General features: G+C 47.1%; 1 protein-coding gene across 1 annotated transcript in view; it reads left to right on the top strand.

Annotated features, from left to right (window-relative positions):
* AMOTL1 (angiomotin like 1) overlaps positions 1 to 17,860 on the top strand; it is a 69,127-nt gene that overhangs the window by 42,873 nt on the left and 8,394 nt on the right. Inside the window, exons 6-8 of the mRNA XM_065882014.1 lie at positions 7,127 to 7,272; positions 10,656 to 10,805; positions 16,565 to 16,755. Of these exons, the coding sequence (XP_065738086.1) occupies positions 7,127 to 7,272; positions 10,656 to 10,805; positions 16,565 to 16,755 (487 nt within the window). The remainder of the gene's footprint in view (positions 1 to 7,126; positions 7,273 to 10,655; positions 10,806 to 16,564; positions 16,756 to 17,860) is intronic.

Below are 17,860 nucleotides of genomic sequence, written 5' to 3'. Positions count from 1 at the left end.
ATCTGACTTCAGTTACCCCATAAATCATAGCTGACCCTCGGAACAGGCTCCAGCAGCTGCTCAGAATTATAAGAATATGGTGCCGGGATATGGAACTCAGGGCCAAAGAATCCTGAGGAAGAAGAAACAGGAGGAAACATTTTAGGAAGAGATAATATGGCAAGTAATTGTTCAGACGTCTTTTCAGAAGAGGGAGTCCATTTTATCAGCATGGTGAAGTGACTAGTTACCAGAGTCAGTGCCATTAGTGTTGGTCAGCCTTGTCCTAAGGCATTACTATCAAGTCCTTTCTTGGTGGAGACGGGAATAGAGGTGTAAAGAAACAACAGAGAGTGTCTTAGTGATCTTTTGGTTACAAAAAGAAAAATCCAACTGGGCTAGCTTAGGCCCAGATAAGAGGAATTTTTTTTTTTTTTTTTTAAAGAAGTATCTTTGTGTGTGAAGGAGGCCCCAGGCAGGACGTGTAGGCGGGCCTCGCAGGGGCCAGGAGCCGGGGGCCTGGGCTGGCCTGTTTGTGAGAATCAAGGGGCAGATGGTTTTGGGGGGCTCAGTGTTGGTCCGTGTGGCTCTGTTTCCCGCTCTCCTTCTCACCGTGGACGCTCATCCATCTCTCCATGTCCATCTGCGTGAGTCTTCACTCTCCACCGTGTGCTTGCTCTGTTTCTCTAGTGCACACGTGGGACGTGCTCACTAGCCTCAGAGCTGGGCTGCCTCTCCGTGTCAGCATCCCCCTCTCGCCCAGAGGCTCCCCCTCACACGGTCCCAGACCAGAGACTGTAAGTGACTCTGCTTGGGTCACAGGGCCCTTCAGGTTTGATCCTGTCAAATGGGAGTGGTGGGTAGGGGAGGGTGAGCAGGGTTTTGTGATGCAGATGGGCTGCTCAGAACTTAGCTCTGTGAAGGGAGGAGTATAGTAAACATGCTTCCAAGTGGAGTGCTGTCTGGGCAGCCACTGTGAAAGCTGTCTACTCCAGGTGAGGACACACTTGCCTCTTTTTTTTTTTTTTAATTGAAGTATAGTTAATTTACAATTTTGTGTTAGTTTCAGGTATACAGCAAGGTGGTCCAGTTTTATATACATATATATATATGTACGTATACATATATAGTCCTTTTCAGATTCTTTTTTATTATAGTTTATTACAAGATATTGAGTATAGTTCCCTGTGCTGTACAGTAGGTCATTGTTGGTTATCTATATATAGTCGTGTGTATCTGTTAATCCCAAACTCCTAATTTATCTCCTCCTTACTACCCGCTTTGGTAACCATAAGTCTGTTTTCTATGTCTGTGAGTCTATTTCTGTTTTGTAAGTAAGTTCATTTGTATCATTTTTTTGCATTCCACATATAGGTGATATCATGCTATTTGGAGAAAGACCTCTCTTTCTCCAAATGCTTGAAATGCCTTCCAAGCCTTCTAGTGAATTAGTCACCCCTTGGTCAAACTGGTGGCAACCAGACTCCTCCGTCCCTCCAGCTATATTGGGCTTAGGGAAAAACTCATCAAAAACCCATTATATCAGGAAAGGCCTAGAAAATTAATACCTCCTTGAGAAGGGCCAGGTTACTGCTTTGCACGCCGCCATGAGCTCCAGCCATAAGTTGGAGCACTGCGTTAAAAACTAGCAGCACGGCGCACGGTGCCCTGACACCTCCACTGCCAGACCCCACGCCATGCTCCACCTGTTTCTCAACAGAGGTTACTGGGGTCCACCACCCAATGGTTCAGCTAGCAGTCAAGCTTAGTGCTCAGATAGTAATTGCAGAAACTCTTTCACCAGACCGTCCACTTCGAATCTTACGCAGAGCTGGCAAAGAAGGGTAAGATGGAAGGGGAGCATCTTTAAATTCTGGGCCCAGTTCTCACTTCCATCCACTTCTGCTCTTTTTCAAGCAAGGAGACTAACCTAGGGGTAGAGGCACAAAAGCGACTACCATTTGGCCTGTTGCAAGTATCATAGCTCATCTTGCTTCCGATTTTTCAGTTGTCAAGTGGAGTTGATATAAGGATTCAGGAAATGAAGTTCTGTTGTAAAACTGAAGGCACAGTGCCTGGGTGTCATGTGTCTTAGCTCTTGCTGTTTATTAAGTATCTGTTATGTGCCAGGCCCCGTAGTAGGTATTTTACAGGTCATCGTTTTCATCCTCATAACAGTCCTGCAAAATAGGTCTTGTTAGTTCCATCTGAGGAGATGGAGTCTGGAGAGGGGAAGTCACGTGTCCAAGGTGAACCAGTATGTGAAGGTGCCAGGATCACACCAGGTTGGCCTGGCTACAAAGCCCATGCCATCGCTGTGGTTTCCAGAATAAACTGTGTGCGAGCAGACATCCTCTGTGTAAATGGGACCAGAGCCATCAGGCTAAACAATGCCCTGCTCCACACGGTTGAGGGTAATTCGTATCCACTGAGTAAACAGACCACGCTGGGCAAGAGTTCCTTTGTGTCAACTTGCCTGTTCTAGGAATTCTCAGTATATACATTGGAGCACAGCCAAAAGTTCAGTGTGGGGCTGATCTTTCTTGAGATCCATCCCAAGGGGGCTTAGCTAATAAACAGACTGAAAGGACTTCCCTGTGAGGTGGTTTCACTCATGGGACTCACCCTTGGCATCTCCCAAGAGATAACTTTTTCCAGTGGTTCTGACACACCCAGTTCCCATGTCTCCAGGGAGTTAAGGGGCCCAGTGACCCCCACCACATAGGCTCACTGCCTGGGCACCACCTCTTCCTCACACCCTGGCCTGAGGTCGGGGTCCTTCCTGCGTTGTCACATTCCCTGCGCAAGCATCAGTTAGAGCAGCTGGTCCCGTTGCCTTTGCCTATGTCCCTGACACTCTTCCCACCTGGCTGAGAGCAGAATGCTCCATCCTATGCACCATGTAGCCCAAGGATTTATCACAATTTTTCGACAGCAGCAATAACCTTGGCATTATCATAGTTGACATTTACTGGGTACTTACTCTATGCACTTTGAAGTGGGTACTATTGTGATCCTCACATTAAAGGCAAGAAAACTGAAGCACAAAGACATCCGTTTACTTCATGTCACAAAACCATAAGTGGTAGAGCTGGATATGAACCTGGGAAGCTTGATTCTAGATCCATGCTTTTTTTTTTTTTTTTTTTGCGGTCTCACTGTTGTGGCCTTTCCCGTTGCAGAGCACAGGCTCCGGACGCGCAGGCTCAGCGGCCACGGCTCACGGGCCCAGCCGCTCCGCGGCATGTGGGATCCTCCCGGGCCGGGGCACGAACCCGTGTCCCCTGCATCGGCAGGCGGACTCTCAACCACTGTGCCACCAGGGAAGCCCTAGATCCATGCTTTTATCTAGTACTCTGTGATGCCTCCATGTAGCAGATGCTTAATTAATTAATATTTGCAAAGGGATACACATGAGGATTAATTGCTGTATTTTGAGATACATGATATGATCTGTGACATACTTAAATTTGTGCCACAATGAGCTGTGTTACAATGGCGCTCTCCCACGCCCCCTGCTTCTGTTATTCTGTGGGTCTTCATCCCCGCACGCTTGCACAGCAGAGACAGTATAGCGCCGTGCCTGTGAACATGCATTAGAGAGAGGCCGATGCCGGTTCTCGCTCTCCCACTGACGGGCATCACTTCTGTGGACACGTTACTTATCCTTTCTTAATGTCATGTTCCTCCACTGGAAGACGGAAATGATAATAGCGCCTACCTCATAGAGTAAACTTAAAGGAAATAATATAAATGGAGGAATTAAAGGGAATAATATAAGGCGCCATTCCTGGAACACAGTACCCATTCAACAGACATGAGCACGTTTTGTTATTATCACAATTGTCATGAACATCGTTTTTAAAACTTTGCCATCGAGAACACCGCTTCCTGTCCACGGACAAGGAGTTCTGAGCCAGTGTGAGTGACACTAACTGATACTGCTTCAGCCTGAGGTCTAAAGTCACCAAACTTAGGACAAAGATGTTTGGACCCATGAATTCCAGAGACCTGAAAAACATTCCAGAGCTAATGGATGGAGTCTTCGTCTGATACCCACATCTTTGTCCTGATGTGCGCCCTGTGAGGTTCAGGGAGCCTGGGCAGAGAAGGGAACCAGAGACGTCCAGGGTCAGTACCAGCCATCTGATGAGTGGTGGCTTCAGAGGTAGAGTGGACTGCTGCATAACAAAGGCTGTCAGGAGATCCCAAGGATGCTAAACGCTAACAAGAGCTGCCATCTATTATACCATTGGCAATGAACTTGGCACACAGTAGAGATTCATTCATTCATTCGTTCATTCCCAGGCCTGCCCACTGAGTGACTAAGTCCCGGGTGCCCTCCAGAGCTTGGACGAGGGCAGTGGGCACCACGCCTGTTCAGATGTTGTCCAAACCCAGGGAGCTAGTGCTCAAATGTCAGTATTTTGCACAGAAAGCGTGAAATGCTCTGGTCCGCCCTGGTGGCAGTGGATGGTGGGCCCCAGAGCCAGTGGGCTGCTCCTGGCCCATTTGTTTAGGCCTCTTACGTGCCCGTTCTCCATGCACTGGGAAGGAAGTTTCGGAGGCAGCATCTCATGCCACTGAAAGGGAGAAGCGGGGAGGGCAGTTGGTCATTGCAGTGGGGTATAAGAGCCCAAAAGCAAGGCTCTCTTCTGGGTCAGAATCCCGGTGGCCTCGTTTTGTTTCCGAGAGGCGCCATTATTTCTAGGCATCACAGCCAATGCTCGCTTTACAAGTCCGCTCCTTCATTCTGTTCGTTCCGAAGCTTTTCCGTTGCGCCCTGTTCCCGTCAACATAAGCTCACAAAGCAAGGGCAGTGCCGTCCAGCGGGAAGGACGTTGTAGTGGCCATCAGGAGACCCGGAATCTGGCCCTGGCTCTGCCCCAGCTGGCGGGGCACCTTGGATGAGTGCCTTTGCTCCTGGGCTTTCCTTTCCTCACCCGTAAAACAAAGTGAGCAGAACTGGATGGGGGTGTTTCCTATGATCCCTTCCGGCTTTAAAATTGCGAGTTGTTTCTTGAGTATTGACAGCCTTAAAGTGTCTTTGCCTGTATTCAAAACCACATTTTCCCCCCCGCTCCTTACGGGCAGCGTTCTTTCTATTGCTTTAGTGCCCATAAGGCTGGTCCTTAATGTTTGATAACTCTTCGCTTAATGAATGAATGGCTATACAAGGAAATCATGAATGAGTGAAACCACTGTCACGTGCTCGTATAGCTCGCAGACTTTGGTTCTTGGTGTTTCAGTTTGGTTTGCTAGGAGGACTAGGTAACCAGTATGAGGCATCTGAGTGGTGTGGGCACAGAGGAATCAATTTCTAACTGTTGTTGTTGCCCTTACCCTTATAATTATACAGCCTGTTTTCTACAAATTTGGAAGAGTGTGCATAGGGTTTTGTAACCACCGTTTTTCAACAATGACGATTTTTTTCCTCATCACTAATATTCTCTTACTTAGCTTTAATGGGTGCATCCTGTTCTATTGTAGGGTTTACTGTAGTTTATTTAACCAATCCCTTAATCTTACACAGTAAGTCCATTCGAGTTTTTCCATATTATAATCAACATATCTAAATATTCTAAATTACCTTAAAAATAAAATGTACAGCCACAACTTATTTTATTACGCTTTGTTTTACTGCATTTTTTACAAATTAAAGGTCTGTGGCTACCGTGCATTTAGCAAGTCTCTTGGCGCCATTTTGCCAATAGCAGCCACTCCATGTGTCTATGCTATGTTTTGGTAATTCTCACAGTACCTCAGACTTTTTCATTATTATTATACTTGTCATGGTGACATGTGATCAGTGATCTTTGATGTTACTGTTTTCATTGTTTTGGCATTTTTTAGCAATAAAGTATTTTTTAATTAAGGTACATACATTGTTTTTTAGACATAATGCTATTATCGCACATTTAATAGACTACGGTATAGTGTAAACATAACTTTTATATACACTGGGAAACCAAAAAAAATCATGTGACTTGCTTTACTACGGTGGTCTGGAACGGAACCCGCAACTTCTCTGAGGCATGCCTGCATTGTTTTTGTAACAGGAGAAATGTTTTCAGTAAATGACACTGATCTCATGACAGCGTGGGCCCTGCCTGCTTAAGTAAATTGGTGGATGAGTCTATAGGAGAGCTGTGTGGAAGCCACTGTGAGGCAGCCTTTCCTCTCCATGTGCAGAGTGACAGTGATCACCGTCAGCTACAGTGTCACTGAATGAGAGGACAGCTGTTTCCCCACATCCAGAGCACTTTGTCTTTCTTCTCTTGAGCAGAACTAAGAGAAAAGGTGAGGCCGGGTCATATGCAAGAGGACCCAGACAGAGATAGGAGGCCCGGGTTGAAGCTCCCCTCTACCGCCTGACCTCAGAGTGAAAGCTTAACCTTCTGCACCTTGGTTTATTTCTCTATGAATGAGAGCGTTAGTATTATCGTTAGTATTGCCTGCCTTTCCATCACTGGTTTGGAAGGTAGGAGCTGGAGAGCTTGTGAGCCTGAAAGAAAATCATAGGTCCCAGGTTAATTTGCAGCCTTAAAGTAAATGTTGTACAGAAGTGAGTCCCTGAGAACACAGGGTCACTGGTTCTTTTTGTGCCGTTCATCTCTGGAACTGTGACCTGGACTATACCTATAGTTGACAGTGGTTTTTTTTTTTTTTTTAACATTAATTAATTTATTTATTTATGGCTGTGTTGGGTCTTCGTTTCTGTGCGAGGGCTTTCTCTAGTTGTGGCAAGCGGGGGCCACTCTTCATCGCAGTGCGTGGGCCTCTCACTATCGCGGCCTCTCTTGTTGCGGAGCACAGGCTCCAGACGCGCAGGCTCAGTAATTGTGGCACATGGGCCCAGTTGCCCCACGGCATGTGGGATCTTCCCAGACCAGGGCGCGAACCCGCGTCCCCTGCATTGGCAGGCAGACTCCCAACCACTGCGCCACCAGGGAAGCCCGACAGTGGTTTTTGAGAAAATCCTTGCTTCACACACCACCACTATGAATAGGGAGCAAAGGCAGTAATTCAACCCTCTACTTTTTGTATGCTTTTTTTACTTTTAATCCTTGCCAGATGTAGACTGGCAGTGAGCCCAGAGGGTGAGTGCCTTCTGATAGAGGTCGTTTTGTTCCCATCTTCCTTCTAGACAAAGAATTCTTGAAGGAAAAGGAGAAGTTAGAAATGGAGTTAGCGGCAGTGCGGACCGCGAGTGAGGACCACCGGAGACACATCGAGATCCTGGACCAGGCTCTGAGCAACGCCCAGGCCAGGGTCATCAAGCTGGAAGAGGAGGTGAGCCTGCGGGGGGGGGGCGGGGTGGGGGGAGGGCGCAGGGGGTGGGGTGCAGTGCACAGAGCCCCGAGGGCCTCCGTTTCCGTTTCCTAACCCAGCAACTTTAACCAGAGCCAACTCCAAGGGAGCTGAGTCAGGGGAGCGATGTAGGTGACCTCCCAAATAAAAACGAATAAAAACAGAATTTATCCACCCCAGAGCCGGGCAGAGGATGAGAGGCAGACGTGAATAACCATCAGCAAGGAGTTCAGTCTCAGCCATAAACCCAGGCTGCTGCCCACTGGCTGGCAGGTGTCCAAGGCTGAAAATAAATGGGAGGACTGGGAACCACTGGTGCCTGTGGAGAAAAGAGACTCAGTTAACAGTTCAAGTGCTGCGTCTCTGGGCTCTCGATGGCGTAAAAAAGGCCAAGTCTTCTGATGCGGTGGGATTGGGGTGGTGTTCAGCAAACCTGTCTCCAATTTTCAGAAGTTAGCTTGGCCAGGTAATGACCCCCCAATCCAGGAAACGTTGATGCCGCTCAAGCGTGATGGGTTTAGTGGTTTCTGATGAAATCCAGCCTTTAGACGAAGTTTTAAGAAGTAGACTTTTCCTTTAAGCCTGACTGGGGAAGTAGAATGACCACTCCTGAGGTGCCGGCTAGGGGATCCGGGCTGTAGACACAGCAGCACAGGGGAGGCTGTTGTATCTGCTGTATGCGGTGAGGCTGAGCCACGCGGACCCACGGTGGAGAGTAGAAACTCCAAGTCACATATCTCGGCATGACCGAGATATTCTCCACCAGGACCGAGTTGGTGCTTGGCTTGCAGGAAACAGCACTATTATTAATCCAACTGCTGTTGCTGTTGTTGTCGACAATAAAAAGCCATTCCTTCAGGAAACATCTCCTGGCGCCAGGTGGCTTGGGTGTTTCAGCAAACTTCATCTTCAAGGCTAGTGCAGCTAAAGGGGAAGATTGTTAAGTCAGTAGTGTCTTGTCCATTCAACCTGTCCCGTTAAACCCCACAAGTCCTATGTACAGTTTTAATACTAGCATGAGGATCCCAGGCAACAGCCCCAGAGTCACCAGCAAACAACTCATTAAACAGGAAACTATCTGCTACAGAAAGTGACCTTGACCCCTGAAGGACAGGAGGTCTGCTTTGAGGAAGGGAGGCCAGTACTCATTCTGAGGGCACTTATCAAGGCTCCATCTCCGTGTATGGAGCAAAGGAAAGTGATAATTTTGAAACATTTTAATTTTAATATTTCTGTTAAAGCAAAGTTGTGAACTCCTTGAAGACAGGTTCTTTATAATCAGCATTATGGGTCTTTTCTTGTCATTATATTTATATAGGATCTGTGTTTGGTTGACTGTATGTAACTTCTCCAAAATGTCTCATGTGTCTGGCTTCCAGTGTCCCTCCTTGTTCTTATTAAAGTTTCTTTTAAAGGATCTTAACTCAGTTTAGATGGCTCACACTGAGTGCTTACCATAACTTCCCATGATGCTTAAGGGCTTGGACTCTAGAGGCAGACCACGTGAGTTAGACGGGTGGTGTATCAGCTGTGTGACCTTGAGTGAGTCACTAACCTACTCAGTCCTCAGTTTTCTCACTTGTTAAATGGAGGTAATAAAAGAGTTTACCTTCTATTGTTATTGGGCGGATCAAACGAGATACTTCATATAAAGCACAAAGCTTGGCATGGTAGGGCCTCCAAAATGTTGGCCGATGAATTACTGTTACTACTAGTCATCATCATCATTATATACTCCTTGCTAGACCTAAGGCTGACCCAAGGGTGAATGAGAGAGATCGATGCCTCCAAGAATCTTGCGGTTGGTTAGTGATAATATTAACTCGTTCATTTAACAAATACTTATTGAGTACCAGCTGGATGCCAGGTACTGTTCCAGGCCTTGGGGACGTATTGTGCGCTCTGCCCCAAGCAGACAAATCTCGTGGCACTTATATTCTAGGGGCCACACACTCAGAGAATGGTATACAGTCTACGACATGGTAAGTGGTGTATGAATGGTACTCACAAAATAGTTTATCAGATGAGGCTTTTCTAGCACAGGAACCTGCAGTTAGTAGGTCCTCAGACAATCAAAGGCACAGTGAATGAAAGAGTCAGATGAAAACTAATCCCAAGAGCAGGTGTAGAAAAGGCTATAAGTTGCTGTCCGTGCCCCCGGCTAAAGGTCAGAAGCACCTCGTTTTTCATCGCAGTGGTCTTGGCTAGGGCACAGGCATTGCTCCTGGCGGGGCTGCCTGCTAAGTCAGAAACCACCCTTTGCAGCGAGCACTTAAATCGCTAGCATGTTCCAACTTGCCAGTGGTTGAACTCAGGATCTGAATCACCGGCAAGGCATCTGCCTGCCCAGGTGCGGAGTCGCAGGAAATGGCATCTGGTGTCTTCTCACCCGGGACCAGATCAAGGAAAAGCCTCAGTCTGATTTTTGGCACCAGCCAATCCCCAGAAAGTTAGAAATGTGCCTGGGATTTATGAACATGGGTCAAACTCCTAACTGGAAGAAAACAAAGTCTGAGGGTAAGAATTTGAAGTGGTTGATCAGTGAGTCTAAATCCACACCTGATGTGACATTTACATAAATCAGTTGTTACCTTAATTTGCCTCTCCTCAGTGATTGTGTGGTTTGCGTGTTCATTAGGCCTTTCCCGTCTCTCCAGGGCTGTCATCCATAAAGGGCTCTGAAATCTTCAGGAGGAAATCACTCCACAAGTATCTATAATCAGATATTGTCATACTCATTCACACATACACAAATGGGTACACATGCATAGATACATACAGACGCAATTTTTCTAATAGTAATCGGTAGTTATAGAAAATTTGAAAAATACAGAAGAGAGTAAAGAAGATGAAAAATTATTTTTCTGCCATACAGACAAACACAGTTGATGCTTTTATTTCCTTTCAGTCTTTTTTCATACATAGATGATAGATAGATAGGCAGGCATAGTTGTGATAATGTATATAATTTTTGATTTTGGATTTTTCAGTTAACATTATAGAATAAGCATTTCCTTATAACATTTAAAAAATCTTTATTAACCTCATTTCCAATGCCTGCTGATGCTGTAATGACTCAGCGATAACCATGGATTGAGCTCAGAGCTGTATAAATGACTGAAAGCAGGTGGCCTGTTAGGGTCTTCAGTTCCTAGCATCCCAGCTGATTTAGGTGTAACTGGTGGCCTTCGTCTAAATCTTTTCTGTCCCAGCACACCTGAGGGATAGGAGTGGAGAAGGTACATGCACTTGTAGTTTAAATAGCGTCTCGGGGTACTCTGACACACACACCCCCAATCTCCACCCCAGCTTTGAGGATCACTGTCCAAATTCCGTGTTCCCTTTTCCTCTCCTCCTCCACTCAGCTCCGAGAGAAGCAGGCATACGTGGAGAAGGTTGAGAAGCTGCAGCAGGCCCTGACCCAGCTGCAGTCCGCCTGCGAGAAGCGGGAGCAGATGGAGCGGAGACTGCGCACCTGGCTGGAGAGGGAGCTGGACGCCCTGAGGACCCAGCAGGTGAGGGGCGGGGCCCTCGGAGTCTGGCGCAGGCGTTCTGTGAAGGCCACGGAGCTGAGCACCTGCTGCCCGCCAGGCTCTGCGCTCTGCCCTGAGGATTCAGGGGTAAACGAGAGCTTGCTGTCCTCCGTGGTCCAGCACAGAGGCCAGTGGAGGAACCAGTAAGTCCACTCACTGGAGAGACAAACGTCTTGACAGGGAGAAAGTGGTGACCCCTGGGCACTGGGTATGGGGGAATGCGAGTGCAGACGGCTTCATAGCGCAGGACATTTGAGTTGGACTTCGAAGGATGAGTTTGTTGGCCATTCTTGGGGAAGCATCAGAGATAGAGGAGGAGTATGCGTGGAGGAGAGAGATGAGAGGCATGTGGTGGGTCCAGGACAGCTGGGGGCAGCCAGCTGGGGGAGCATACCAGCTGGAGGCAACGTCCAGTTTGTGGAGGACTTTTGGTCAGGTTGAGAGACTGGATTTTTTTTTTTCCTGTAGGATCAGGAGAGGAGCCCTCTGGTGGTGTCAGAGGAGGGGCTGGAGGAACAGATGTTGAAGTCAGGGGGGCCAGCCCGAAAGCTGTTAGTGTCATCTAGGGTGTAGTGACAGTGGGAATCCACGGGGGACCTAGAACGGGGGTGAAATTGGGAGGACCTGATCGTCAGTGAGTTTTCAGAGGTAAAGGACAGGAAGGAGTCAGGACTATCCCTAGAAAATAATATTGGCCATAAGTTCCGTGTCCTTCTGCCTCTCCCTGTTTCTCCTGGTAACAGCTGTTCATGTAATTCAGCTGCAAATAAACTCAGAGTAAAACACCCCAGCCCAGGGTCCTCGTGGGCCTTGGCAAGAGGAGGAGTCCTGTAGCTGGGCCGGGCTCCATTATAAGCGGGTCAAGGGCTCCTGGTGTGTCATCAGCCAGCGTGGTGGACAAAGCCCTCTATGCAGCTGGTGAAGAGTGTGCTCTAAGTTTGGAACCAGGGAAATGCGAGACAGGACTCCGTGGAATTATCTGGTGGATAGGGCATAGTGGTTATGGTTGAAACACTTGAAAACACTTGAAAGCATATGCTCTGGCCAGCTCAGCCCTTTCTCATGGCAGTGCACACAGTTCCCTCTGGGCGTGTGTACTTGGCTGGAGATGGAGGTGTTAGTGAGATTGCCCAGAAAATCAAGGAGCCCACCCAGGCCCCTACCAACTTGGCTTAGTTGATAGCTCACAGGGAAAAGTGAGTCTGTCTCTGGACTTCTGATCCTTCTAACCTGTGCTGCATTCTCTGTCATTTCAGGGCCACCCTTCAGCCATTTTCTGTTGCTCCGTTATTGAGATCTTAAGTTCTCCAACTGGAGGGCAGGCTCTCTGGTGTCTGGTACTGTGCTGGCACCTGGTGGGTATTTATGAGTCTTTGGCTGACAGAATGGGCACATCTCAGTATTTAGAGCAAAAAAGAATGTTCTTTTCCAGTTAAAGTGCCACCCACACCCTATAGTTAAATTACTTATCCCTGGATCTTCTATTTTGAGTGCTATGAAAACAGACTCTTCATTCATTTCAGCTACTATACGTATTCTAAACTATATCTCTCCCATTGATCGCTTTTGGGATTTGTGCCAGTGGTATTGCTGTTGCAGGCAGTACTCTGATAAGCTGACTTTTTACATGTCTCCTTGCAAAAAAAGGTAAGAGCTTCCCAAGAGGATATACTTAAAAATGGGATTTCTGGATAACAAATGGATATGCAAAACATCACTAGATATTGCCAGATCACTCTACAAAGTAAATATACCAATTTATCCAAAATGTATAAGAATGTCTTCCTGTACATTATCATCAACATTTAGTTTCACAAGATGTCTTTTTCTTTAAGAAATAAAAAGGGGGGATGAAAGAAACCAGACTCAGCTCCATTATCCTTGTTGTGTATCAAGAAGAAATGTGAATGAGGCATTATTTGAAAAATTTCTCTGTTGCCACAGAGGACCATTCCCGTATGCACACTCAGACCCACACACACTCAGGCCCATTTTTTTCCTCAGAGCAGCAAACACAGCTTTCCCACTGTTTGTAAAGGATGCTGTCAGATTTCGGCTGCCTGTGGAGGACAGAAGTTTCAGAATCAGGGCTGTCCTGGGGAATTACGTGGTTTGCATTTTGGACTTGTCTTCGGGAGCTGACAACAGATCCCTAGATGTGTACGGCTGACATGAGACCAGAGAGGGGGGAGACAATCTTTAAACAGAACTTTGCTGCCCAGCATCTCTTTAAAATAATATTACAATTGTTTTTTTAATGAGAATGTTAATCTGTCTCCTCTGTTATGAAAGGCACTTGGGGATTTCCCTACTTTTCCCTGCTTTTGCCTACTCATTAAAAAGATGAGTATTATTTTTTATTTTTTCCTTTAATACTTCATTTTCTCATTTTACCTATGAGCATACATTATTCTATAACCAGAAAAGACAAAAGTGTTGTTACAAAGAAGTCCACCAAAATACCTTAATAGTTCCACGTGGCCAATACTATAGTTTGGTTCAACTCCTGCCTGGAGTCTGTGGACAAGTGTGGTGATCAGAGTTCCGCTGGCCCCCAGCAGGGGTGACCAGCGTCCACCCTGGAGCGTGGGGTCACCCGAGAAACTCTGCCTCTCTGATCTGCTTCCTCCTATTTAGTCTGAGGAGCTCACACATGTGTCCACCCCGGATGTGGGCAGCCCACCTCGCACACTGCTCCTTCACCCCGGGGTCACCGAGGCATTTACCTGACCCCATTAGAAGGCATACTGAGGTCACACAAAATAAATAAAGCCCCTTGTCATCTCTCCCCTCAACAAAGCAGTGAGACCACACTGCCTGCCTCTTCCCACAGAGAATCATTCTGAAGGGACCATTGAGAGAACAGCTTAGAGCACTTTTGAATCAACACCCACGAGGGCTCTGCCGTAGACCCACGCCAGGACACAGCTGAGCCTCTCCACCTGGCCCTCTCCACACAGAGCCCCCAAGTGAGCTCCAGTTACTCCTGCAAGTTATTTCTTCTGGAACCTTCCAGAAGGGTGGGTAGGCCGGAGGTGAGCAGAGTGGCATGGAATCGTGAACTGAGTCAGAGCATAGGCTCGGGGGTTAGGCTGCCTTCTTCTCCTACTACAAAAGGGATCTTTCTGAGCCTTCACTTCCTTGTCTCTAAAATGGGGCACATAAATTATATTTACCGTATACATGTAACTAAAAATAAGAAAATCTGCACAAAGTACTTACACAGTGCCTGACACTTAGCACTTGGTGAAGGAAGGATAACTATCATTGTTGTTCTTCTCTTCATTACCTTCAGAGTCATTTGATGGCTTAGGGCATCTGTGGTGCCCAAGTTACTCCAACTTTTCCAATCCCATTGAAAAAAAAAGTGACAAGTGTGGCTGGACTAAGAAGGTCGGAGAGGGAAGATAGGTCAGGACACTAGGACCAGCAGGAAAGAGCAGCTGTCCATGAACAGGTTCTGTTATTAGAAGTAATCTCCCTCTACTTTGGGAGGCAAAGTGTGGTACTTAAGCATTCCTAGAAGTTGGGGGGAAGTGAAATCGAAATAATGGTAAAAGAGGAAGAGAACTTAACATTTTTAAGAACTCACAATCTTTTCTTTCTGGAAAAGAGCTGAAAGTAATTTTCACGTCTTACTTCCACAGTAGTCTTAGGAGGTAGAAGAAAGAAGTGGGGAATGTTCTTGAAGGGCAGAACAAGGTCCAGGGCAGCTAAGAGACCAGCCCAAGGTCATGTAGCAAATTTAGGCCTTTTCTCCCAGGTGAACATGCTGAGGGCAAAGATTTTTATCTGTATTGGTCACTGTGGTATCCCCTGCACAGGGTGCGTGCTTAGTAAATATTTGGTGACTAGCTGAACGGGCAGCAAAAGCTGGCCTGCCTGACCCTTCATCTGTTTTTCTGGGCGATGTATTTACCTGTTAGACCGTGCTATCTCTGAACTCTTGAGTGTCTGAATTCTTGCATTTATTTAAACAGCTCTTAAGGACCTGAGCAGGTCACCAGCCGAGGTGGCAACACAAGGGATTTGGATAGAAACCATAGATGGCAGCTAAGTGAGGCTGTGGGATCTTTTTTCTTGGAAAGTTTCTAACAGGGTAGTTTCTCATCTCAGTGGACTGGTTTGTTTGTCCTCCTGCCCTGAGGCCGGGTGCCTGGCTTGATGGGGTCGGTGGCTTCCTATGCAGGCTGATGAGGACAGGTACACGCTTTCCACTCTATTCTGGCTTAAATGCCGGCCACTGGGCAGCTACCACTGGATCCTAGAATGACTTGTATTTGTAGCTTTCAAGAATCAGATAGAAGCATATGGTCTACAAAAAGCCCGTAGGCCCGTTTGTTCTCTTCTGTCTGGTGGGATTGGGTTCCAGCAGTGCAGTTCAAATGCCCAGCTGTTGCTCTGGGTAATTTATGTGGTTCAGGGTGAAAGGTACCTCTCACCTTGCAAACAACCCTGCATTTAAAGTTTGTGATCACTGGGAAATAGGAGGGGAATGCATGTCCCAGGACAGAGAAGAGCTGGGATGAAATCCTTCTCCCCTTGAGTAGCTCAGGCCCGACTGGTTTCCTAACCCCGGGTTCCCGAGATGACCCATCTCCACCACTGGCCAGAAAGTCAAACCTCCTCGTCCTCTCAGTCATCTGTTTAGAGGAAATACTATCCCTGAGTTAGAAGGGAGAAAATCTGAAAAGTGAATATCCTCAGCTCATGAGCTATTCAGATAACGCAGCCGCTTTGTGTTGTGTTATCCGAATAACACTTCTCTCTTATGGACACAGATGGAGAGAAGGGGCTGGAAACTGAGTTTGACTTGCCTTAGAGGTTTTTCTGGTAACACTGTACTTTGGTTAGCCCTTTAAAGTATATTAGGTGCTTTCATGTTTATTATCCTATTTGATTGTTGGGCTTCCATCTGGGGCAGGTCTTAATTTCTGTTTCCCAGATGGGAGGCTGGGCAAGCATGCCCTTAAGGCATCTCACAGCCCACTTCCTGTGCCTTCCCATTCTATCTCCCAGCCTCAGGGGAAGCAAACAGCTGAATCACTTCCTTGAACTCTGGAGAAAGTGCCCTAGACTAGGAAGCCAAACTTCGTTCCTGTTCTGGCTCTTGGTATAAATTAACTGCAAGACATTGGACAGGCCACTTACTGTCATGCAAAGCTGGATATAGGCAGACAGACTCGGGTTTGAACCCTGACCCTGCTACTGATCAGCTTAGAGACAAGGAATAGTTCATTCAATCTCTCAGCAGCTTGGTTTTTCCATCTGTAAAATTGGGATAATACTCTCTGTTTTATAGAGCTCCCGGAGAATTAAATGAGATAGAGGAAGTGGGGATAGAGGTTGATGGTGTCAGAATCCACCCCCATTCGGGTCATCAGTGCTGGAGCAGGGAGCAAGGGTGAATGTGCTGCAGGATCTGGGTGAACCGTGCGTGCTCCACGTGGGTTACTCTGCCCACCCAGGGTCTACGTTATAGTCCCGATTCAGCAGGAATATGTTACTTGGGCTTCCCTGGTGGCGCAGTGGTTGAGAGTCCGCCTGCCGATGCGGGGGACGCGGGTTCGTGCTCCGGTCCGGGAAGATCCCACGTGCCGCTGAGCGGCTGGGCCCGTGAGCCACGGCCGCTGAGCCTGCGCGTCCGGAGCCTGTGCGCCGGAACGGGAGAGGCCACAGCGGTGAGAGGCCCGCATACCGCAAAAAAAAAAAAAAAAAAAAAAAGATGTTACTTCTTCCAGAAACACGGAAACGGCCAGCCAGCCAGCCTGCCGGAATACAATGCCCCGGCCCTCATGGAACTCGTAAGGGAGAAGGAAGAGCGGATCCTGGCGCTGGAGGCTGACATGACCAAGTGGGAGCAGAAGTACGTAGAGGAGAGCGCCATCCGGCACTTCGCCATGAACGCTGCAGTCACTGCAGCGGCCGAGAGGTGAGTGTCGTGGAACTGTGCTGCTCGGAAAAGCACAGCTGGAAAAACAGAGTGTAAAACACAGAGTGTCCAGAGGGGTTCAGGGATGCATCCCAGGGAGTGAGAACAGTTAAAAATAATTATAAAGTGGCTGTAGTGCTAGTTGGAGAGCAAAGTGGTATAATGTTTCTGAGGATGATTTTGGCAATATGTACGTCTCCTTTGGTTCCAAAATTCTAGTTCTCCACATTTATCTTAAGGAAATCATTATATTATATAAGTGCCTGAAGTTACATAAGTTTTTATCCCTGTGTGGTTGAAAACATCAATACATTTAAAATAGAGTAGAGCCCAACAAGAGGGATTCATTCAATAATTTCAACTCCATCCACACAGCGGAGTACTATGTGGTCTTTAAGAATGATGCTGGGAAAGTATACTTTATGCTCTTTTAAACAGTGGGTATGTTTCATGGACCAGACAAGAATATGCAATCCTCATAACAGCCCTGAGAGTGGGAACTATTATTATCCTCATTTTGTAGGTGAAGAAATGAGGCTTAGAAAGATGCAGTGGTTTATTCCAGATCACACTGGTAGTAAGTGTTGAAATTTGTCTGACTCAAAGCCTGATTTCACTTGGTTTGCAGTCGTTTGCTGCTGCTGTCAGTTATTACCTCTGTTGCTTTATCTCCTTTGTTGCAGGCACACAGCCTTATTTTTACTTTAAAAATTAGCTCGGAATGCTCGATAGTTCACAAAATAATCCCGTTAAGCTCTACCTTTGTCTGAATGAGCAGGTAGTTTCCCTTGACTGCTGGACCTCGCCTGACTTGCGTGGCTGTGCGTTCTACCAGCCCTGCTTTTCACCCATAAGTTATTCAATATATTGAGCATTGAATTGTCCCTCTGCTGCGGACTATAGGTGTGTGACTGCACCAGCCTTTCTGAGTGTCACTTTATTCAGAACTTACCCAGTTTCTGAAATGGAAATTATAATTCTTGACTGGTTATGAGCAGGAAACCAGACCGTATTCCCCTGGCTGAGGACACTAAAGCCCCAATAACAATGTAAGTGCGTTACCTTGGAAGCATGACCCAGGGCCTTTATGGGTCATTGTTGTCTC

This window comes from Phocoena phocoena, chromosome 8, assembly GCF_963924675.1.
Source record: "Phocoena phocoena chromosome 8, mPhoPho1.1, whole genome shotgun sequence".
NCBI classification, from domain to species: domain Eukaryota; kingdom Metazoa; phylum Chordata; class Mammalia; order Artiodactyla; family Phocoenidae; genus Phocoena; species Phocoena phocoena.
The sequence above is the reverse complement of the archived record's forward strand: the minus strand, read 5'-3'. Positions and strand labels throughout refer to the sequence as shown.